Below are 24,057 nucleotides of genomic sequence, written 5' to 3'. Positions count from 1 at the left end.
GTGGCGCAGCGGTTGAGCGCTGGGGTTGCGAAGCTGCCCGCGGCCTCTGCGGCGCTAGTTCGATCCCCGGCTGCTCCCCGGCCACCGGAGGAGGGTCCCGCATGGCGCGCAGACCTCTCCTGCCGCCCGCTGCTCCCCTCAGCAGTGTACTTCGGTCCTTCTGCCTGCTCTGCTCTCAGGTCTGGCTCTGGTGAATTCTCTCACCCTCCCGCGCTTCTGACTGTACCCAGTGCATGTATAAACAAACAAACAAACAAAAAACAAAGAAAGAAAGAAAGAAAGAAAACATGCCTCTATATAAAAAAAAAAAAAAAAAAAAGCATTTAAAAAAATAAAGATTCCTCAGTACCAGCCAGTTAGTTTCATTTTTGTCTTAATTCAGTTTCAGATCATATGACTCTTCTTGTAGCCAAGAGGTCAAATTTGTCTAACCTTCCATTTTTCAGTGTAAGATCTCATGAAAAATTCACTTAGTTATGGACAATTATTCAAGATAGGGCAAACAAAAGATGAAGCATAATTCTCTCTTTTTCCTGGGGAACACAATTCACTAAATAACCATTAGGTATTGGTTATACTTATACAGCTTATAACACAACTTTTATTAGAAAAGTTATACATAACATAGCATCAACTATTTTCAAGAACAATATTAAACCCGATAAGCAACAAAACCAGACTAACAAAATGTGTAACAAGAAACTAATGACCTTTCTATAATCAAACATTCAATTATCTACAATGTCTTTTTACAAAGGGAGAGAAATCCATGGTTTACAGGCACATCATATGGAAAATAAAGCTGCAATAGCAATTTTATACAATTACTATCCTCAAGAAACAATCATCAAAACAGTAATTACGAGTTCACAAATTTAAAACATTTCACATAATTTTAAATTACTGGGTATACACTGAAGTCTGAGTTTCAAAAGTGATCCTCCCTCCCACCCCACCCCCCAAAGTGCCAACACTTAAGCTACAACTTTCAGTGTAATTTTGCCCTAAAAAGTTAAGACATGTTTTGATAATCATAATAGTCACATAATTTCTGTTGTTACCTGGTCTGTTAGTAATAATGACTTTATCTGGACAAGTTTTTCTTAAATTATTGGAAACCAGATATAGGATTTCTGTTGCAAAGCTACTAAAATAAAGTTCCAAACACAGGGAGTGTGCAGAATTGGAGAGATCAGTACTAAAATTTATAATAAATATCAGAGAAGCCATAGTTTTTACAGCATTGTCTGCTTAAAAGTCAACCAAGTGTATAATTTTCCATCCATCGATCCATCAGTTGGCATTAACAATTCTTATTTCCATGATTTGAATACTCAAAATATATCCGACATTTTTAAAAAAACTTTGATTTATAATTATTGGAAAGTTGCTTTTTATAGTGATTTTACTCTAAAAAAAAGTCTATTTTGGCTCATTTTAGAATCTCATTAAAACAGTTTTTTCAGGATAGGTTCGTTAAAAAGTTTCAAATGGAATGATTTACAAAACTGAGCGCTATGAACCAACTCCTATCTCTTTATAGCTGATGGGGATCAGTACAGCATCATTTTACACACCCCCTTGGCCATTATGAAATTACACTCTCAAGAGAACCACTCTGTTGCTTTGGGTACCACCCCTAAAAAGTGATCTTGAAGACGACTGCTGGGATTACTGTCTAAAAGACAATTTCTGTCAAAGGAATAGTTCTAAAATTATCAGTCAAGGTTTCTTTTCCAATGCAGGAATGGAAAGTTCTTAAAATCTCAGATGTTACTCAACATTTATGTGTGCTAATATTGAACACATCTGCTCTGAACTATTCTTCTGGATCTGTGGGGTGTTTGTTTTCTCCATCACAAACATCCACATAAGCAGTTTCCCTTAAAGATGAAATTTAAAATACTGAAAAAAAAGAAAAAAAGGCAGCGACTTTTGTACAGACAAAAACCTAAAATCTTCTCGAAGGGTTTTGTGTGCCCTGCACATGGGGGCAATTTGTACACACTAGTGACATAAACACTAGCTATAATGCATCTAGCTGCTCAAATGATGTGGAACCTTGGTCCAGGGGTTGCGATGATGTCACTGTATGGTTCTTCCTGTGTCAACTCAATAGCTTGCTGCTTTTTAAGAACCAAGAAGCTGTAGAACTTTGCTGCAGCTTGCTTTCTGTTCGTGTTTCGACATAATTCAAGCAAACTGATAGATTCGGCTCCAGTTTTAGCAAGAGCTCGCTGAAATAAAAGGGAGAAATAAATGAATACGATTTCAGATAATAGAAAAAGTATACTCTATATTCTGTTGGGGGAGAGCAGTGGGTAAATGGAACAAAATCCAAGAAAAAGCAAAGTTTAGAGAGTTCAGCTTTCCAATTAGGCAAGAGACATACAAAGAATCCAAATAGGGAAAGTAGTAGTAAAACTATCACTATTTGTGAATATGATAACACATTTTGAGAACCCTAAAAACTCCACAGAAAAGCTAACTAAAACGATAAACCAGTTTAGTAAAGTAGCAGGTCACAAAATCAATACACAAAAATCAGCAGCCTTCCCATATGCAAACAATATCTCTGAAGAAGAAATCAAGAAAACCATCCCATTCAGAATTGTACTCCCCAATATCCCCCAAAATAAAAAACTTGGGAATAAACCTAACAAAGGAGGTGAAAGACCAATACAAAGAAATGGAAAGTCAGTCACTGCTCATGGATTGGCAGAATTAACATTATCAAAATGGCCATTCTACCGAAAGCAATTTACAGATTCAATGCAATTCCAATAAAAATCTCAGGCCCCCCTGGTGGCACAAGGGGTTTAGCACCACACTATGAAGCAATCCGCAGCCTCTGCAGCACAAGTTCGATCCCTGGCCAGCCAGAGAGAAACCCACATGGCGGAGCAGACCTCTCCTGTCTTGCCCGCTGCTCCCCTCAGCAGTATATTTCAGTCAGTCTGCCTGTTCTGTTCCCCACTGTCTCTGGTGGATCCTTTCACCCCCCACATCTCTGGCCTGTACCCCAGCTCTTGCATGCATAAATAAATAAATCTTAAAAAAAAAAAAAACTCAACGGCAGTCTGCAAAGAAACAGAACAACTATCAATGAAATGCATATGGAATCACAAAAAACACTGAACAGCCAAAGTGCTCCTGACTACAAAAAGGAAGAATGGAGGTACTATACTACAAAGCCTAAAACTACAATAGCACAGTACTCCAGTGGAACTGAACTGAAAACCCAGACATAAAGCTACACATATATAGACAATTAATATATGACAAAGGAGCAAAAAATAGGAAGGCGCTGGAACACTGACAGTCTTTTCAGTAAGTGATGCTGGGCAAACTGGACTGCTACATGTAAAAGAATGAAACTAGATTACTACAACTCAAAATGGATATAAGACCTGAATGTAAGAACTGAAACTATAGAAAACATAGGCAAAACCCTCCATGACATACATCTCAGAAACGACTTTAAAGACTCCACAAAACTGTTAATGGACTGATTATCAGGTATCTACAGAGCTTACAAAATTGAACAAAAACAAAATAAAGAATCCAGTCAAAAAGAGCTAAAAAGACACTTCTCCAAAGAGGAAATGCAGATGGCTAACAGGCACATGAAAAAATGCTCCACATCACCCAGAATCAGGGAAATGCAAATCAAAACCACAATGAAATATCACCTCAAACCAGTAAGAATGGCCCATATTAAGAAAACTAGTAAGTGCTGATGAGGATGTGGAGAAAAAGGAACCCTCTTACATTGCTGGTGGAATGCAAACTGATCCAACCACTATGGAAAGCCATTTGGAGGATCCTCAAATTACTAAAAATGGATCTACCATATGACCCAGCAATTCCACTCGTAGGAATCTACCCAAAGGACACAAAAACATTAACTGCAAAGGAAACCTGCACTCCTATGTTTATTGCAGCACTATTTACAACAGCTAAAATACGGAAACAACCTAAATGGCCCAAAACAGATGACTGGATCAAGAAGATGGGGTATATACATATATACACAATGAAATACTACTTGGCAATGACAAAAGATAAACTTATGCCATTTGCAGCAACATGGATGGAGCTGGAAGGAATTATGCTCAGTGAAATAAGCATAATCACTAACATAAGAAACATAGGGAAACCATTACTAGGGATCAGGGGAAAAAAACAAAACTAGCAAACTATAAATCAGAGACTTTCATCAGGGAGGGTGAAGGAGCGGAATCATCAGGGAAAGGAAGAACACAAGAGTCTATGGTGATGGTTCATGGGTGTATTGATGGAGGTAATTTTATGGGGATAACACCTGAGAGGAGAAATCAAACACTGTAAAAAATGAATAATGATGTAAAAATTATAATAAAAATGGAAAAAAGTCTAGCTTTCATAGCAGCTCAAGATAATTCATCTGTATCTGATGTGTAAAAGTTAACCAAAAATTCAGAAGCACAGACACACAAAGTAGTTTCATAATACCTTACCACAGTTCTGCTTTGCAGGGGTGAGTGTTCGGATACTTTCCAGGATTCTGTCTGGCCTAACCATTTTTGGTGACATGTGACTTTGAGGGAGCAATGCCAAGTCCTTGAAGTCTTAAGACTGACTTACCTGAAGACCATGAAGCATTTGCTGAGTTCTCTTGTTCCATCTTCTTTCTTCTTGATCCTGATCACCCCCAGAAGCATCTTCATCCTGGATGAAAATGACCCCCACACAAAAAACAAATGCTGACAAAACTACTTCAATCACATACTCTCAAACTGTACTTGATGTTGCTGAAAAAATAAAATCACTTAGAATCCAGTATGTAATCTGAAAAATTCCTTAAATTACAAAAAATTAGTCTTCTATTCTTGTAAGGATATGATCAATACAAAGTAGCTTATGGACTATTGCTAGTTGTTTAGATGTTGGTTGTTGGCCCATTAAAATGAAGGAACTTATGCTGGGTATATAAATCAACTACGACACCTTTTTTTCTCTCAATCACTTACATTATGGCAGACTCCTTACCTCATCATGGACCAGTAACCAAAGAGCCTGCACACTAGCAAAGGTGAGTAATACTGGTATTCACGATTTAAAAAAAAATAAACCCGCTAGGGTACATGAAGATATTTTACTTGAGATGCCCAACTCCCAGACACCTACAGAAGCTGCTTCCTGAGGGGAGATGGTCCTAGGCTATGGCTGGAAGAACATGCCATGTTCCAAAGAATGAGGAGTCTACAGTTATACAACAATTTTTAATATCAATTCATTCCTATGTCTCAGATAATGGCACATCCTAGGCTGGAATAGCCAGAGCTAAAATTTGGTTTAAAACAATGTAGCATTCACATTAAACTACAAATATGAACAAATGCCAATGAAAATGAATGGTTATAGATTGGCTACAAGTCTTATAAACTTAAAAGTTTTAATGCTATTTGGGAGATACTTTAAACAAAAGAAGAGACTATAACTTTTACACAATAATTTCGATGACCAGAGAAAAGAACACCTGTTTCTAAAACACCTCAACTTAAAAAAAAAAAGTTTGGGTTTTCTGATTTCCAGGTCAGAGAGAGGTATACCAGAAGCTAAAGGTATTAAGAATTAACCATTAACCACAAGATCTACTGCAAGGGCAGTCCTAGGTCCCGTGAGGGAACCAAAGAGCAGAGCATACAATCTGGGGTTCTTACTGCTCCAGAACACTGAGATTTTGGTTAAATTTTGCTTATATTTAAACAATTTTATCACTATACCACGATACACAAAATCAGTTAACTCGGCTCTTCTGGAGTGAAACTTTATTCCTCAGGATTCATTTACATGTCCTTACCTCTTCTTCCTCATCATCTTCTTTTTCCTTCTCTTTCTCTTTCTCTTTTTCTGGTAGAAGCTCCAACTCTGGAATTAACTGACAGATATTTGGAGGCTCTTCTGGGGGCAGCTCCACAGGAGGCATATCCATCTGCTCTGGCTGCTGAGGCTTAAACAACAAAACAATCTAAGATGCACATTTTAAGTGTAGCTTCAAGTACAAAAACACGTATTTGTTGAAATTTTCAAGAAATACTGGGGCCATATTTCCATACTTCCTCACAATTATAGCAATAGTATGTATCTTGTTAATTATAAAGCTACACCATTAGTTTACAAAAAAAATCCATTGCATTATCCTAGAACAAAATTTTTTTAATATTTTTTTTGTTTACAGGTTTTTAAGTATTTGACTCTTAAAAACTATAAACAGTAAAAAAATTAAAAACTTTCTGTAGCAGCATTTTAGGAAAAAATAGAGTAACCCAGTGACTCCACGGTAATGCAAAAAACTTATTTACAAGCCTGATAGTGCCAACTATCACCACATCTAACTGTCTTAAGGCTATTACAATAGAGGTTAAAATCATAATTTTGGGTTCTAAATGACAGCCTTGGTACACTTCTGGCATAAATAGGAAAAAGAGACAATCTTTCTGAGTCCATCGTCTGTGTTTCCTTCTAAGGCTGAATATAAAGGAATGACAAGGGAAAAAGTATCAGCAAAGTGATATGAGAGTAACCCCCCTCACTACCTATCTCTGTTCTTGAACTCTTACAGAAACATGCCTTTCTGTTAACTCCCTACCACCAGAGGGCATAAACTTTCTTAAAACCAAAAGCTAAAGGTTACTAGGCTGAAGGTTAGACGCCTGAACCAGACCTTATTTTCCTTACACTTACCTTAGTTTTCCTGTCTTCATGAGTCTAGTAGTAGTCTGAAAGTAGTTGCCAGATGTTTTTGAAAGAATAAACTGAATAGAGCCTGGCAATTAAGCCCATACATTTATTGTTGTGGAGAAAAGAAAACAAACATTGTGTACTACTGGTGGCAATGTGTGTATACCAGGCAGTCATACAAACCAGTATGGAGACCCCTTAAAAAAGAACTAATGAATGGGGCCTCCCCTGGTGGCACAGAGGTTGAGCGCTGGGCTGCGAGGCTGCCCGCAGCCTCTGCAGCGCCAGTTCGATCCCTGGCTGCTGGCGAGGGTCCCATAAAAAATAAAAAAATAAAACCAGCATTAAAAAAAAAAAAAAAAGAACTAATGAATGATCCAGCAATTCTATTTCTGGGTATTTACCAGAGGGGAACTAAACCACTACCTTGAAAAGATATCTGCACCATGTTCACTGAATTTTTATAATAGCCAAAGTAGGAAGTTAACCCAACTGTTGGTCAATTAACATTTTGTCCCAACTTGGCTATAATGTATAGGTACCTACTAGTTTATTTTCAAGCACAAAAATTCTTGTATTTAGTAGGAAGTTAGTTACATTTTACTCCTGACACACGTAACACTTTCAGATTATAACAGGGTCCATATACTGCTTTTCTTATTTGATCTAAAATTTTCAGATTCACCCTGGACTAATGTTTAAGAAAACAGAACCAGGTTCAGTTAAAGACTTCATGTTAGCCAAGGATACTCACTTTAGACTATTCTGAAGCAGGACTCTATTTCAAGAAGCGTCACAAAGAAGGAAAATTCCTAAAATATCTTCCCACTTAAGGCAGAGTGTGTTCGTATCTGGCTGTCACTGTTTACCTCTGGACACATTCCTTGCCATTTTCTGCCTAAACCAAGGATTACTACTTGCTACTATTAGTGATCTAAAACAATCAAATACTCCCAAACATCTTGAGAGAGAGAGATTAGCTTACAGGGATCACAGGCTCTGGGTCAATCTGTCCAGCTTTTCGTTTCACTCCCTGAGGTGGAGGTGGAGGCATGGCCGACTCATCCAAGTTTGTTCTGCTGGTCTCCATCCCAGACTCCTGGAGGCGGCTTGGCTCTTCCAAAATGGGCTCATCTGCAATTAGTCATATGAAGAGGAGACATAGGTGATACAGCTTTCAACAATAATTTAGAACCATTTACTATTAATAGTAAAATTCTAAGATACAGGTACTTTTTCTAAAAAAGGCCAAATAAAATTTTACCTCCACAAGTTATTAAATTTGCAACAATATATTTAATGGCGGGAAAGGGCCTAAAGAGGACAAATCCCACCTCCAGTCCAATGCAAAACAATTCTTTAACAGACTTATCATTCGGGCAGTTCTGAATCTCAAATATTGTGAAAAAAGAAAGTTTCAAAACTAACAAAGCAGTCTGACAATATAATAGTGCATGTACTCTCTGTCCAAAATTCTGAGTATCTCTTTTGTTTCTGATTTTACTTTAGCAATATATAGAAAAGTTTTAAGCCAAATGTTCACTTAAACTTCATCGGGGATATTCCAATAGAACAGACCGATAACATCACGCTGCTGATGCTGCTGTTGCTGGTCCTCTCTGGGAACCTCTGGGTTTTCGAATTCTTTGAGGAATTCATCCAAGTTATCAGCCTCTCCTCCTTTCCTCCTTTTCCTAAGGTCTTCAGGTACTAGTGGTGTAAGACAGCGTGTAAAGAGCTAAAAAAAATTTTTTTAAAGAAAATCTCAGTTATAAAAAAACACACTAACTGAAAACCTACCACAAACATTGCTATTTCCCATAAGTATATTTTAATAAAGTTGTAATCAGGGTATACATATGAATTCTCCATTTTATCATATTTGTACCTCAGGTCTTCAAAATTGTAACCTCAGGATTTTAGGAAAGTTGAAAATAAAATGAAGGATTTTCATCCACTGTCTCATAACTTGGACACAACAATAAGGTTTTAAATTTATGCAGTTTATCTTCGTATTACTTCAGTTAGATTAAGTGTATGAGTATCAAATACCTTTATGGAGTGTGCCTTTAGTTAAATGGTAATCATATCAATAGATTTCTTTTTAATTATTACTTTGAGTGAAAACACATGTATTTTACACTTAACACTTTTCGTAACTTTGTTTTTTTTTTAAACCTTTTCTTTCTTAAACGGTAAACAACTTCACTCAAGTGGCTTTTTCTAGATTTTGAATCACTATCTTGGGAAAAATTCCAGGGTCAGAGAGTTATATATATAATCATACTTCTGATAAACAGCAGTTTTATAACAGTTTTAGTGCTTTGAAATATTTTAGTAAAAACCAATGTCTCGAGCATGTTGTTACTTTACATGGAAAAATAGCCTAACACCACCACTTCACTCATCACATGCCTTGGAACCTAAAGTTGCGGAGGGCCTGTTAGTGAAAAAAATTCCCATGAAACCAAAACTCTCTGTTGTGGGAAAGAATCACCCATGTTTTAGCCAGAAAGCAACATCTGAAGAGTGCAGATTTGAAGGACAATACATACTAGGGAAACAGAGTTAATAGTTTAAAACGGGAGGTTGAGAACTATTATTAAAAACATCAGTGGCTTTTTTAATATAGGAAAAGAATCACTCTGCATCTTTGTGGTGATACAAAAATCTGCAGACAGATGATGTTCAATACACTATGATTTAAAGAAGTAAAAAAAGATGTACCATATAAAGATACTTGACATAAAAGGATCCAATAAAGGTCTACAATTATTTTGTAATGATCGAAATGTATACAAAAATTACAACTTTTACAAGTATATATTACCTTCAGTAGTCTGTTATTCCACAAAGGCTGAGCAGGTAAAGAGAAGAGTTTTTCCACTCCCCCTGTCTCCTTCCACATCATCAATTTCTTGGTAGGTGGTGCCAGATCCAAAGTAGTAACAATATCAGAGTAATCACTAAGTTGAGCTCTAATTGTCTTGCTATCCAACTCTTTGACACTGTCAACAATTAGTTTCCTCTTCCTCTTGGCTTTTGTTTCCTTAACTAGATAAAGAAGATCATGTCATTTTCCCGGAGAGGCCAGCATACTTCTACCACACTTGGCTCACTGTAGCCCTTGCTTTTTTCCAGAGAAATTAAGCCTCATAAGGACATGCCTTTTAACAACACAGCAAAGCCTACTCTCCCATTTTAAATACTAGTATATGCCCCTTACCTAGCTGTTGTTTTCTGCAACACATGTCATAAACATAATACCCTAATTGGTATTTAAGTTCTGCAAGAGTAATGACTGGTTACATTTTTACAAGTCAGGTACATAGCAAGCACCCTTTATAAACCGGAAGTTCACTTTCCAACAATTTTTTGTGATCTGATTATAATTAGGAAACTCTTCTACTTACAGTGTAATTCAAAACATAGCATCAGACTTCAAGTATTTTAGCCCCTGTGCCTATAAACCACCTAAAAATTTAAAGTTTCATATCTGAATTACATCGCCTTTTACTCAGCACTCCCCCAATTAAATTTTTTACTTTGGTTTCTTAGTAAGCACTCTAGAAAGAAATACTAATTTTAGATGTCTGATATTTCCAGTTTTAAAAATATTGCATTTTTCAGTTTTCCTAGATTTTAGCCCAGTAGCACAGAATCTAGAACTCTGCAAAATTACTGGTTAGTCTTGAAATTTACTGTGAGACGTCCTACATTATTTTCTAATTGTTATGTGACCTACTAGCATTTTGGGATGCCCAAAAGACAAAGATACATATTTACTAAGAAGTCTGTTCTCAGGCCTCCCTGGTGGCGCAAGGGATTAAGCACAGCACTGTGGGTCTTCCGCAGCCTCTGCAGCCCTAGTTCAATCCCCACTGGCCAGGGAGAAACCCACATGGCGCAGAAGACCTCTCCTGTCTCGCCCATTGCTGCCCTCAGCAGTGTATTTCAGTAGATCTGCCTGTTGTGTTCCCCACTCTGTCTCTGGTGAATCCTCTCACCCCTTCACCTCTGGCCTGTACCCCAGTTCTTGTATGCACAAATAAATCTTAAAAAATAAGAGTCTGTTCTATACTTCTGTATTTCATAGCAACTTGCAGAGATAGCCCATTAGATGCCTGAATTATGATATATAGATATAAAAGATGTATCTGTGATAGAGGACCATGACAGCAGCTTGGTCACCTAAATCACAGCATGGATCTGTGGATGAGATCCAGAACTAGAGCCTTGTAAGTTCTGTTAAGTCAAAAAGTGTGTTTGCTCACCTGTGATATCAATGGGCTCCAAAGCAAAGGCTTCTTCCTCATTTGGAACAAGTGTTGTTTGATCAGTCATGGTTGGCATTGGCTCAACAGGATCCACAGAGTCCGGGCTGTCAGGCCCACCCACTGTCAGAACAGTGTTGGTGATTTAATATACGCGCAAAGTGTGACACAGAAAACCCTTCTTAGAAACGCAAAGAAACCCAAATTGTACCAGGAAATCTTGAACACTTTTTTTAGTTATAAGGATGTCGCTCCAGAGTTAAAATCTACTTGCCCAAAGAGAATCAGACCAGCCATCACTCACAAGCAGGTTCAAGACCCTAGCCCTGGAGCCAACCCAGCTTGCCCCCAACTGCCCCCGCTCACTGGAGACGTTGTCATCCTCATCCAAGTCGTCGTGCGCTGGCTGCTCCGGCAGCATGACCCCTGCCTCCGACAAAGCGGGCGGGTCATCAAAGATGCCCCCGTCGTTGTTGCTGATGAGCTTGTCATCTGAAACAGGAAATGGAGTTCAGTTATGGTCTGAGAAAGGAGTGATAAAAGAATAGCCCATCACGTGAAAATAAAACACTGCTACATGGTTTAAAGCCACATCTCTTCCTCTCCGAGGTAACACAGTGTAAAACAACATGAAAATTTTCCTTTCCTATCTTATTTTCTGGTTCATGTCTATTTAGCGCATTTATTTAGCATAGACAGCAAACAAAAATAGAACAAATTTACAGAACTAGTAAAATTTTAAACTCTGAGACAAGCACTTTTAAACAAAATCAGGCAGCATGACAACATGAAGGCTATGATTTCACAAAAAGCTGATCACAATCCACGCCTCTAAGCTAGAGATATTCAAGACACAGATGTAGTCACTGCTTTGAAACACCACAATAAAGACATCATGTCCAGATATCTACCACGCTGTGACCCACCTAATATACCACCATCATTTCCTTCTCCGAAATTGTCATCCTTATACTGGTCCTCATACTCCAAATGGTTAATTTTCTCATTCAAATTGCTGGTGCTCTGTTCAGGCTCTAACAGGAGGTTAGACGCACTGGTGCTTACTAACATGTCGTCATCCTCAAAAGCGCTGCCTTCTCTCATTATTTCACGATCATCCATTCCAAAGTCACCTGAACAAATTTTGGTCAGTCATTAGTAGAAAAGTTACAGACGACACTACAAAAAGTTAAAAAAGAAAGCTAAATGATTTATTTATAGTTGACAAAGCTGGAACTTTTAGTCTGTGGTCTTCAGTGTTGGGACTTTTCACACATATTAATGGATCGTTCAATCTCTGGATGAGCAGTAGTAGGCAAAGAATGAATTCTTAAGATTAGCACATGAATGGAAATGATACTCAATATACCGGTCAGAAGACAAGTTCTTTTTTGATGAAAATACTTTAGATGAAATTTTACGTTTTTCTGTCTTTATTAATGTTAATTATGCCTATTTTTTCTTTTTCAAAATGCCAACAGTGCCACAACATAATCGTAATCTGGTAAATCATTTGTCTTACCAAAATCATTTTCTTGTAAGATACTGATGTTCCCAACTTCTTCTCTCATGGTTATCTCTTCCACTCTACTCTGGTTCAGGCTGAACTGCTGGGCCACGTCGATATCACTTTAAAAGAATTTCAAATACATTTTAATCTCAAGTCTCATTGCAATGTATTTATAAAGAATCCCGGTCTCCCTGGTGGCGCAGCGGTTGAGTGCTGGGTCACGAAGCTGCCCGCAGCCTCTGCAGCGCCAGTTCAATCCCCGGCCGCCGGGCAAGGGTCCCACATGGCATGCAGACCTCTCCTGCTGCCCGCTGCTCCCCCCAGCAGTGTACTTTGTCAGTCTGCCTGCTCTGCTCTCCCCTCTGGCTCTGGTGAATTCTCTCACCCTCCCGCGTTTCTGACTCTACCCAGTGCTTGTATAAATAAATAAATATATAAATTAATTAATTAATTAAAAAAAAAAAAAAGAATCCCTTCCTCCCAGTGTCCCTATAAGAGATAGACATAGATATAAGCCATCAAGTTTTAAGAACCTTAATATTTAACAAACTGATATAATCCAAGAATCTGAAAAATGATTTCAAAGTTAATTGGCATGGATTTTCATTAGGATGCTCTAATTTATAGGCTGTCAACACTGAAGTTACCTGGTTTTTCTGAGCCTGTTTATTCCAAAAATAATAAACAATAATAATAAAATAATAAACATATTGTTTAAAATAAATTTTAAAAAAAGATAATGTTAGACACCAACCTGGAATGTCATTGGCCAAATTCAGAAAGTAAATACTTGAAATCAATCACCAGTTTGAACAAATAAACAGTAAGGAAAAATGTAAGAGGGATGAAGAGCTTTAATATTGACACATTCTTGAGAATTATGAGATGTATCAACCACATGCAACCTATAACTTATGCATAGACCCCAACTCAAACAAGGGCAAGGAGTGTCTTTATTTGTCAACTTGGGACATGTGAATCCTGACTGCATATTATTTTAAGGAATTACTGTTATTTTTAAAAAGATGTTGTGTTGGGCCTCCCCGGTGGCGCAGCGGTTGAGTGCTGGGTTGCAAAAGCTGCCCGCAGCCTCTGCAGCGCCGGTTCGATACCTGGCCGCTGGGCAAGAGTCCCACATGGCGCGCTAGACCTCTCCTGCCGCCCACTGCTCCCCTCAGCAGTGTACTTCCTCACTCTGTTTTACTCTCCGCTCTGGCTCTGGTGAATTCTCCCACCCTCCCCCGCCTCTGACCGCACCCAGCGCATGCATGCATGCATGCATGCATACATACATACATAAATAAATCTTAAAAAAAAAAAAAAAAGATGTTGCGTTATTAGGGATGTTTTTAAAATCGTTATCTCTAAAGAGATGTATACTGAAGTATTTACAGATGAAATAAGGTATGTTACTGTATAAATAATCCAGAGAGGTGGAACGGTGAAGGGTTGAATTAGGGGAAATACAGATGAAATAAAACTGGCAATATATTGATAAAGAAACCAGATGATCACAGATGATCAGTACATGGGGCTCTCATAATATTAATCTACTTTTTAGGTAAGTATTTCCATGAAAATTTAAGAAGTATAAGCAGTGCGGGGGTGGGGTAGGGTGGGATGCTAATTGGGAGTCACAGATAATTTAAAAAACTGGAGAAATCTGTCGGAAAATAAATGGAGCTTGGTATAGAGCATTTCTCGGTTATCAATTGTCAGCTAGATCTGAAGGACCAAAGATGAGCAAAAACATACCACCACATTCTCCTCTAATGGTCATTTCAATACAGCTTTCTCTTTTTAAATTTGACAATATCTCTTTCCTGCTCTTAACAGAAATTTTTATCTCATACATTTATTTTTAAAAAATGAACATAAATTGTGGCTAAGCATAGCTTGGTCAAAAAGATAACCAAAGTAACTTTAATATTTAACTCCAAATAAAAATTATAAAGCAGTGATTTACAAACTTTGGTCTATGCACATGGGAATTCTGCTATTTTAGCTGTTGACATCTTCTATATGACTTTCTCGGAGAAAAAACTTTTAGGTTATACATTTCATATTTATACACTATCCTAAATGAAAATATAAGCATTTTAATTACATGTGAACTCAATGTCAAAACTATTTGTGTGGCCATACTACTGGTATGTTATGTCAACAAGTTAAAAAAAGAGAGAGAGACATACTCTAAGTCAGGCAGAGGCTGATCAAAGTCATGAAATTCTTCTGGTAAAGTAATAGCATTGTAAGCAGCTTCTCGATTTTCTTCCGGCAAGTCAACAACACCTGGGAAAAAAAAAGGTTTACGTTTGAAAGTCTTGTACAGCCACTCCACACATTATTTAGGGCTCAAAACAAAGTGTAGGTAATATAATTTACCAAGTTTATGTTCTAGGAAAGTTGATAATAAAAGTACACTGAAACAAACATTTTTTATTTTTCTATAATCATAAGCCATACCACTTGTTTTATTTCAAAAAAAAAAAGTCAAAGCACTAATTATGCGCTAAACTGATTAAGGGTTTAAATGGATGTAAGTCTTCTAAATAAGCATGAAACTTATGAAGGAAGCAAAAGAATGGCTCCAAATGTAAAGAGCTGCTCTTTTAAGGAAGGCAAAATTACATGACTTTAATTTTCTCTGTATTTTTTCAAGCTGTCTATAATATGCATTGCTTTAAAAGACAAAATTAGGGCCTCCCCGGTGGCGCAGCGGTTGAGCACTGGGTTGCGAAGCTGCCCGCGGCCTCTGCGGCGCCGGTTCAATCTCCGGCTGCTCCCCGGCCACCAGAGGAGGGTCCCACATGGCACGCAGACCTCTCCTGCCGCCCTCTGCTCCCCTCAGCAGTGTACTTCGGTCCTTCTGCCTGCTCTGCTCCCCGCTCTGGCTCTGGTGAATTCTCTCACCCTCCCGCGCTTCTGACTGTACCCAGTGCATGTATAAACAAAACAAAACAAACAAAAAAAAAACAACAACAACAAACATGCCTCTCTCTATTAAAAAAAAAAAAAGACTGCATTAAAAGACAAAATTAAAAGCATATAATCTAAACAAAAATGTACTTAGTAGTCACATGTTAGAAATCACTGAGGTATCTTAGCCTATTCCAAAACTGTCGAGCTCAAAAAAAAAAAAGAAAAAAAAAAAAAAAACCACAACACTGCTCTTACATTAAAATAAATTGAAGTATTAGAACATAACTTTATAGTAGAAACTATAAGGCATCTCTTTTATCATAACAAAATTTATTCATTTTAACAAAATTTTATTCATTATGAAAGTTATAGAAATGGGGCCTCCCCAGTGGCGCAGCAGTTTGAGCGCAGCACTGTGAAGCTGTCTGCAGCCTCTGCAGTGTGGTTCGATTCCTGGCCAGCCAGGCAGATACCCACATGGCGCGGCAGACCTCTCCTGTCTCGCCTGCTGCTTCCCTCAGCAGTGTATTTCGGTCTGCCTATCTGTTCTGCTCCCCGCTCTATCTCTGGTGAATCCTCTCACCCTTCCGCGCCTCTGACCTATACCCCAGTTCTTGTATACAAATAAATAAATCTTTAAAAAAAAAAAAAAAAGTTACAGAAATGAATTCCAATAAATATCCTAGTAACTATGCAGATGGAAGTTTGGTTGCTAGAGCCCATTTTTAGAATCATTACCTAAAACAAAACAAAAAACCACAAAGAACATTTAATGAAAAGTCTCAAATTAAAAGTAAGTTTAAGACTATACTAAAATTATTTAGGAAAAAAAACCCTAAGATTTTCTTACCTGAGCCATATTAAAAAACATACAAAAAAACACAACACCTTACAGCTAGTTTAAGATTTCAACCTCTAATGATTCAGTTCTATTAAATTGTACTGGAAGACAGGGTTAAAAAAAAAACAAAACAAAACGTAGCTCCAAAGAAAAGGGATGATTTTCATAACACGATAGGAGTAAAATGGTTTCCTCCCTTCAACAATCACCTCTCCAGCCCTATTTTCAAAGGATTCCTTGTATTACAATTAAGGCAAAATATGTTGATCTAGAATATCCATCTAGCAGTTTCCCACAAAAAAATAAGAAACTTCAAAGTTAAAAAAGAGAAAAAAAGTCAATAATACCTGGCCGAAAAGCCATCTTTATCTTGATGAACGCTTCATTACAGTCTGCAAGGAGATATTTGGCTTTTCTGTGATAGATTCGAACCACTCCCAGTAAGAGATGTCCTGATGTTCTGAGTGCCATCTTCACCTGTGAAAAAAAACATTAATATCAATCTAATGTATTGAGGTAATTTCTAGTTTTAGAGATAATCATAATCCTGTATTTTGTGCAGTTTGTATATTTTTTTCATTTGAAGGTGCCTTGTAATATCTTGTATTTTCCCCAACTTTTACTTGTAAGTTCTCTGAGTATCCCCAAGGGTTGGACTAGTAGTATTCATGATTGACATAAACGTGAAGATAGCTATAAACAGTTATCAAGACATTTCACAGACTATTGTTATTAGCACATCAACAGTCAGTGCTTCTTGTTCAAACTCTTATTTGTTTGGAATGTTCCCAGCCTTGAAGTCTGGTTGTTTCATTTCCCTCTACTGATGCCTATCTTGGATGGGCATGTAATTTCATTCAACCAATGACAAATAATTGAATGATATAAGTTTCTTGAATGACAACACTGAACTGCCGAACCAATCCAAAGTTCTAGTTGCGTAATACGACTGTTAATTTCTTTATTTTTAAAGCACTTTCCACTGTGTTTATTATCGGACAGGAAAGCATACTAACACTCATCTTTTTTCACTAGAAAATATATACATCCCTCAGCTTGTTTTTTCAAGATAGTCCTTGATGAATGCTTATGTGGGATAGTATATGGGATGGGATAAAATAGTTGAGAAAAGATGAGAGAATTAACACTCAATTGAAACAGAATGATTCCAAACACCTCTGACTTTATTAAGGACATTTTTTTTTTTTTAAGGGAAAAAAGAGAACATAAAATCAAAATTTCCCTGATAGTTAATACCTAATTAAAACATTGCTCCTAATAATCTATTTTTAAAATAGGATCACAGAAAATTTAAGATTAATATTGACTGCATTTTCACCTGAGAGAGGAGGAAGAAGGAAAAAAGAAGTATGGTATTTTTGCTATTGAACCAGCTCATATTAAGAATGTAGGACAATACAGAACATGGGCCATGTTTTCAGGGAAAGCTCTGCAGAAGGTGTCCATCAGTGGTGATTCCAAGCCAGAAAGAGTAAAGAAGCCCTCCCCCCAACCAAAAAAAAAAAAAAAGGGCGGGGAGGGAAAAGAAAGGGGATCGAGTCACAAGTCTCATGCTTGTTTCAAACTACTAAACCAACATATCCCTGTGGAAATACCTTCACAATCTACGACAACAATAAATCAAAAAAATCAAGTAAAAACTAACTTAGGAACGGTTTTCAAAGTTACTCTGTCTCTCTAACACACACCCTACAGTCTTTTATATTGTTCCTGAACTGTAAGCCTTGCTTTGTGACTGCTGGTACACACGTTCACATATCACACTGGTACTCTTGAGTGGTGTCCCTACAGGGGTACAAAGTACCTGCATACGCTATGAGAACATTTGTTATTCATTATTCTTTTAAGCCAAAACTCCCTCTATATTTGCTTATGATGGTAAAGGTTAGCCATACCTGTCAATTTCATGAAATGAGCTCAATTTCTCCTCTTCCTATTCTCAGTAAGTTTACCTATAAAAAGTAGTGCTACACCAACAGTGCAAACTGGTATAATCTCCTCAGAGAAAACTGTTAATTCATATCAGAAATATTAGTAACTTTTCTTAGTGTGTACAGAAAAATTCATCATACCGTTTTCTAATGAAACTGTGTTAAGGAAAAGTCTGTTCATAGTTGCATAATGGTTACATTGTATAGAACCAGAGGAACTAAAATTCAAAAAGCCAGAAAAGGTTAGGAAAAATATCTGAAGAGACTGGTAAAAATAAATCATGTACAACCAAAACAACAAATTATATGTTTATAATCCTTTATCTCAAAGCCCAGGGGCCAAATGTGTTTTGAAATTCCGAGTTTTTTGGAATGTCATAAAGGTAATGCAGTATATATTGCCATATATTGGGTCACTCCAGGATTACCTAGGCAATCCCCCACAATCATATACATAAATATTTCTATAATGAATTTATGAATACTCAAATAATCTCACTTAAATTTCAGTCATCTGTTTTCATTTTTTGATGTCTGTAAGTTCTGTGGATAAGAGAATATGCGGCTATATAGGGCCACCATTAAAATTTCCATTTTAGTAAAGCTTTCAAATTAGTATTTCCTAAAAAATGTGATGGAAATGTTCTTAGTATCAGTAAATTCACTAGCTATAACTCTAAAACCAACCAAAATTCCATATATACAGTAACTTTATGATTTTCAAATACCCGCTTACATTGCTCTCACCTGAAACATACTTTATGAACAAGTCTCCACTAGATCCCAACTTTACTCCTTTGTGATTCCATTGCTCTTTCAGCAATAAAGAGCCATTCTTTTTCTGTCAGGTTGAGTAATCTCTTCTTTGTATTTTTTTAAAAGATTTACTTATGCATACAAGAACTGGGGTACCGGCCAGAGGTGGGGGGTGTGTGTGAGAGGATTCACCAGAGACAGAGTGGGAAACAGCACAGGCAGACTGACTGAAATACACTGCTGAGGGGAGCAATGGGCGAGTCAGCCCGGGGATCAAATGTGTGCTACAATGGCTGCAAATAGCTTCATAGTGCTGTGTCTTAACCCCTTGCACCACCAGGGAGACCATCTTTGTATTTTTTTAATTCAAGTAACAATGCATGAGAACTCACTCTTATCATATTATGTCAACAATGTTCAAAATGCCGACTCTAAAGAGTGCCTCCCAATGCTGGTCCAGACAGTTGTGACTTGAAACATTTTCACAACAGGACAATTTGCGTGTGTATGCATATGTATAAACTGAAGGTCCAGGAAAGGACGCTGAAAACACAAATGTAATATAGATTAAAAAATTATATTCAAGGATGTCCTTGAGATAAGTCTTTCACTTATTTTTGAAGACAACATGTCAGTTCTTCAATGAAATGTTAATGATGTTAGCAGATGTAATTGTGTCTGTGTGTTTTAAAGACCCTTTCTTGGCAACATAAAAACCCCACATTACTTCAAGTTATACCACTTGTGAAATTCAAGGGTGGAAATAATTGCTGCAGAACAGTTTCAGAGGATGTCAACAAAAGTTCTTCTAGGAACAGAGCAGTCACAAGGCAGATAAGGGTAAGGATTTTCAGGATTTCCCATCATTCTAGCGAAAACAGTAATTCAGTATTTAGGGGAGGAATATAGCAAATAAAAAAAATCTAAGATGGGAAAAAACTTAGTATCTTCAAGAAACAACAAATAGGCCTGAGAAGCTGTGATTGAGTAAGTAGTATGGGTATTACTTAGTAGATAGGTAATACATTTGGTCCTTGAAACCTTTGGCTATTTTGTTATTTCTTAAATTAGGAACACCTACACATACATGTACATATATAAACATCCAGAAAGAAAATACAAAATATTTGGGTTCTGCATGACTTCATGCTTATCTGTCATTAAAACAAGTAAGTCTAAGTATCTCTGTACTTAAAATTTTTAAAGGGAAGACACTATCAAACTGAAATTCTGGATAACCTATGGATTTTCTTTGTCTCCAGTAAGAAGAGACGCCCACCCAGAAGGTTGTTATAGAGTTCAATGCCACATATCAACAAACAATCGCCAAAGCAAAAAAGACATCATCAAACATACCTTTGGTGAGATGATACTCTCCACGCTGCTCTCTAAATTACACTCAAACACATGGGCTTTGGTCAGCTTCTTATCCCAATGGGCCGCTAGCCAAATTTTGGCCAGAGGCCCTCTTTTACTGAGGACAAAATGTGCGTAGAACATTGTTCTGGTTGACTATGAAACAGGAGGAAACCTGGGAAGGGAAAAAAAAAATGTAAATACCTTTTGAGAACTGAAATATTTATAAAGACACATATGAAAAGTTTCCTATTTCTTTTGATATGAGAACTATGAAAGGTTTGAGTGAAGTCTAGAATGGATTTTAATAAACCATTGTTTAAGAGAAAAGGGACAAAGGAGTCAAATAAAATAAAAGGGTAGGTTTTTTGTTGTTTTTTTTTTTTTTTAAGTAAAAGTATCACCAAAAAGCTTTTATTCTCTTTGAAGTTCTAGCAAGTGTTAATTCTATTCCCATTCTGATCACTGACTGTGGGACAGTTTGCTTACTGGGCAAAAGAATATACATGGGAAAACAGAATGTCCAAGAATAAAAACATTCAGGCAGGTATTAATCAAGGTGGAAATTTCCATTTAAGAATCTCATTAAAAACTGAAATTTTTAGCTACCTCTGTAATAAGCAGTGTGCCAAGTATTTCAATTACCACCAAGCACAGATAAGTAGGTGAGCGGCCCCTATTCTATAGTTGAGTAGTTTAGAAATGCTGATGCTTTAAAAGGTAAAGTATTATACATATAATTTTTTCAACTCAGGAACTGAAAAACAATTATCTGCAATTTAAATATTAAATTCAATACAGTGATGATATAAAATTTATAACTAGAATAGTTTTAGACTATACAAATGCTATTCACATTTTTCTTTCAGCATGTACTAATATATAACAAAACGAAAAGGTAGTTTGAAAACCCTGGCTTATAACATGCATTATATAATGTACGTATGTCACACATAATGTATATATAAAATGTGTGTACGTAATGCATATATTAAAAACCTGCTGAATAATTCTCCCCCTCCGAATGTTCATGCTTGGATAAGATATAAAATCACACTTTTACAGAAGTAACTCAAGCATGCCCATAACATGTGAAAAACACTAAAAATTAAAAAAACAAACCTTTCTCCTTGAAATTAAATTCACGGGAGTCCCAAAAAATGATTCGGAAGTAACACATATCCTTTACCTAATTTCTCCCAGTAAGTATGACATGGTATCAAAACCAGGATATTGACATTGTTATCACCACTAATGTTTTATACCACTTTATGAAGCACAGGCTCTCCCCACTCCGGTCAGTTCTGGTTATCCCGGTGCTCCCACCACCAAGGCACTCACAGACCACCACCCCATCCCTCTGTCATACCCATCTCTTGTACCTATTGTACCAAAACTCAGGCAAACACAAATCTGTTCATCTCCACTTCTGTCATCTGATAATATATAATTCACACAGTAGGTGACTTTGTGGAATGCCTTTTCAGTCTCAGAACAATGCTGGTGAGAACCATCAAGCTGCTGTTGGATCAAGGGCATGCTTCTCTTCACTGATAAGGAAGTATTCCATGGGATGGATAAACCACAATTTGCTTAGCCACACCCCTATTTAAGGACATATGGCTGCTTCCAGTTTTTGCTATTTCAAATAAAGCTGGTATAAATATTTGGTGAACATATGGTTTCATTTCTCTGGGATAAATATCTAAAAATGTGATTCCTGGGTAGCATGATAAATGTATGGTTTTAAAGAAACTTTAACACAACTATCAAAATCCTAGTAAAATATTTTCTATAGGTGAAACACTACATGACATGCACCTCAAAAACATCTTTACAGACACATCACCCAAAGCAGTGACAGTGAAGGCAAAGATAAACAGCTGGGACTACATCAAATTAAAGAGCTTCTGTACAGCAAAAGAGACAGTAACCAAAACAAAGAGACACCCCACTGACTGGGAGAAAATTTTTGCACACAACACTAATGATAAAGGACTGATCACAAAAATCTACAAACAGCTGAAGAGACTCAACAAAAACAAACTAAATAATCCAGTCAAAAAATGGACAGAAGAACTTCTCCAAAGAGGAAATGCAAGCGGCCAACATGCATATGAAAAAATGTTCAACATCTCTTGTAATCAGGGAAATGCAAATCAAAATTACAATGAGATACCATCTTACACCAGTGAGAATGACACATATTAAAAAAACTAGCAACAACAAATGTTGGTGAGGATGTGGAGAAAAAGGAACTCTCCTGCACTGCTGGTGGGAGTGCAAAAATGGTACAACCACTATGGAAAGGTGTGTGGAGATTCCTCAACCTGCTAAAGATGGAGTTTCCATATGATCCAGCAATTCCACTCCTAGGTATTTACCCAAAGGACACAGAAACATTAATTCAAAAGGGCACCTACACCCCTTTGTTTATAGCAGCACTGTTTACAATAGCTAAGCTGTGGAAACAACCCAAATGCCCCAAAATAGATGACTGGATCAAGAAGATGAGGTACATATACACCATGGAATATTACTTCGCAATCAAAAAAGATAAACTCATGCAATTTGCAGCAACATGGATGGAGCTGGAAAGGATCATGCTCAGCGAAATAAGCCAGAAAAAAAAAAAGAAAAATAATGGATGATCTCACTCATAGCAGGAATTTAGAAAACTTAAATAAGGGACCAGGAAAAAGACTAACTATAATAAAGAAAAAATCAAAATCAACAAGCAACCATAAACCAGAGACACACCGAAAGGGGGGAGGGAAGAGAGGAGGAATTAGGGTCAAAATAAAGGGGGTGGGTGGGCATTGTACAGGGAATATAACCAAAATGAAAATGCATACACTGTGTAAAAATGAAAAATAATGTAAGAATGATATATATATAAAAAATCCTAGTGATATATTTTTATAGTAACAGAGATTTTCCTAAAATGTGTATAGGTAGACAAAGGAACTAGAATAGCTAAAATTGTTTTGGAAAATAAGAATAAAGTGGGAAGAATCTGTCTACCCCATTTCAAGACTTAGTCTTTAGCTACAACAGTCAACACTGTGTGGAAAGAAGACACAGTTCAACGGAACAGCCTAGTAACCCAGAAATAGATCCACACACAAAGAAGTCAGAAATGATTTCTTACAAAGATGCAAAAGCAATCCAAGGGAGGAAGGACAGTTTTGTTTTGTTTTTTTTTTTTTTTAACAAAAGGTTCCAGTGACAGGCTGTCATCCATTGGGGAAAAATACTAAACAAACAAGAACCTTGACCAAGTATCCCATTATAGAAAAATTAACTAAAAAATAAATCACAAAATTAATTGCCAAACTACAAAACTTTTAGAAAAACCCGTAGGGGAAAAACCCTTGATGCCTAAAGCATGACTCAACAAGGAAAGAACCTGATATAAACTGACCATCAAATTAAGAACTTTTGCTCAATGGAAGAGTCTACCAAGAAAATACAGACGAGAGAGACGGGAAAATATATACGTAAGCTATGTATCTGATAAGGACATGGATCTGGAATACATAAAGAGCTCTCAAAAGTCAACAACAAAAATCCTAATAGAAATGGGGCAAAAGAAATGAAGAGAAATCTCATATAAGAAGTTACAAAGATGGTAAATAAGAACAGGAAAGGATGCTGAACACCAAGTACTGGTAAGGACACAGAAAAAGACACATTTCTCATATACTGCCAAGGGAATTG

The 24,057-nt window shown here is 36.9% G+C and overlaps 1 protein-coding gene across 1 annotated transcript; it reads right to left on the bottom strand.

Moving 5' to 3' along the window:
• Positions 1-2,045: 2,045 nt before the first annotated feature.
• Positions 2,046-20,481, bottom strand: RAD21 (RAD21 cohesin complex component; the record flags this gene model as incomplete). Its single annotated transcript, XM_084229533.1, has 13 exons — positions 2,046-2,237; positions 4,627-4,710; positions 5,846-5,995; positions 7,712-7,860; positions 8,305-8,464; positions 9,557-9,780; positions 11,001-11,123; positions 11,367-11,492; positions 11,927-12,133; positions 12,523-12,629; positions 14,703-14,802; positions 16,621-16,750; positions 20,338-20,481. The coding sequence occupies 13 exons, from the start codon at positions 20,479-20,481 to the stop codon at positions 2,046-2,048; spliced, it is 1,896 nt and encodes a 631-aa protein (XP_084085659.1).
• Between the last annotated feature and the right edge of the window lie 3,576 nt (positions 20,482-24,057).

This window comes from Talpa europaea (genome assembly GCF_964194135.1).
Source record: "Talpa europaea genome assembly, chromosome: 3".
In the NCBI taxonomy this organism is placed as follows: Eukaryota; Metazoa; Chordata; class Mammalia; order Eulipotyphla; family Talpidae; genus Talpa; species Talpa europaea.
The sequence above is the reverse complement of the archived record's forward strand: the minus strand, read 5'-3'. Positions and strand labels throughout refer to the sequence as shown.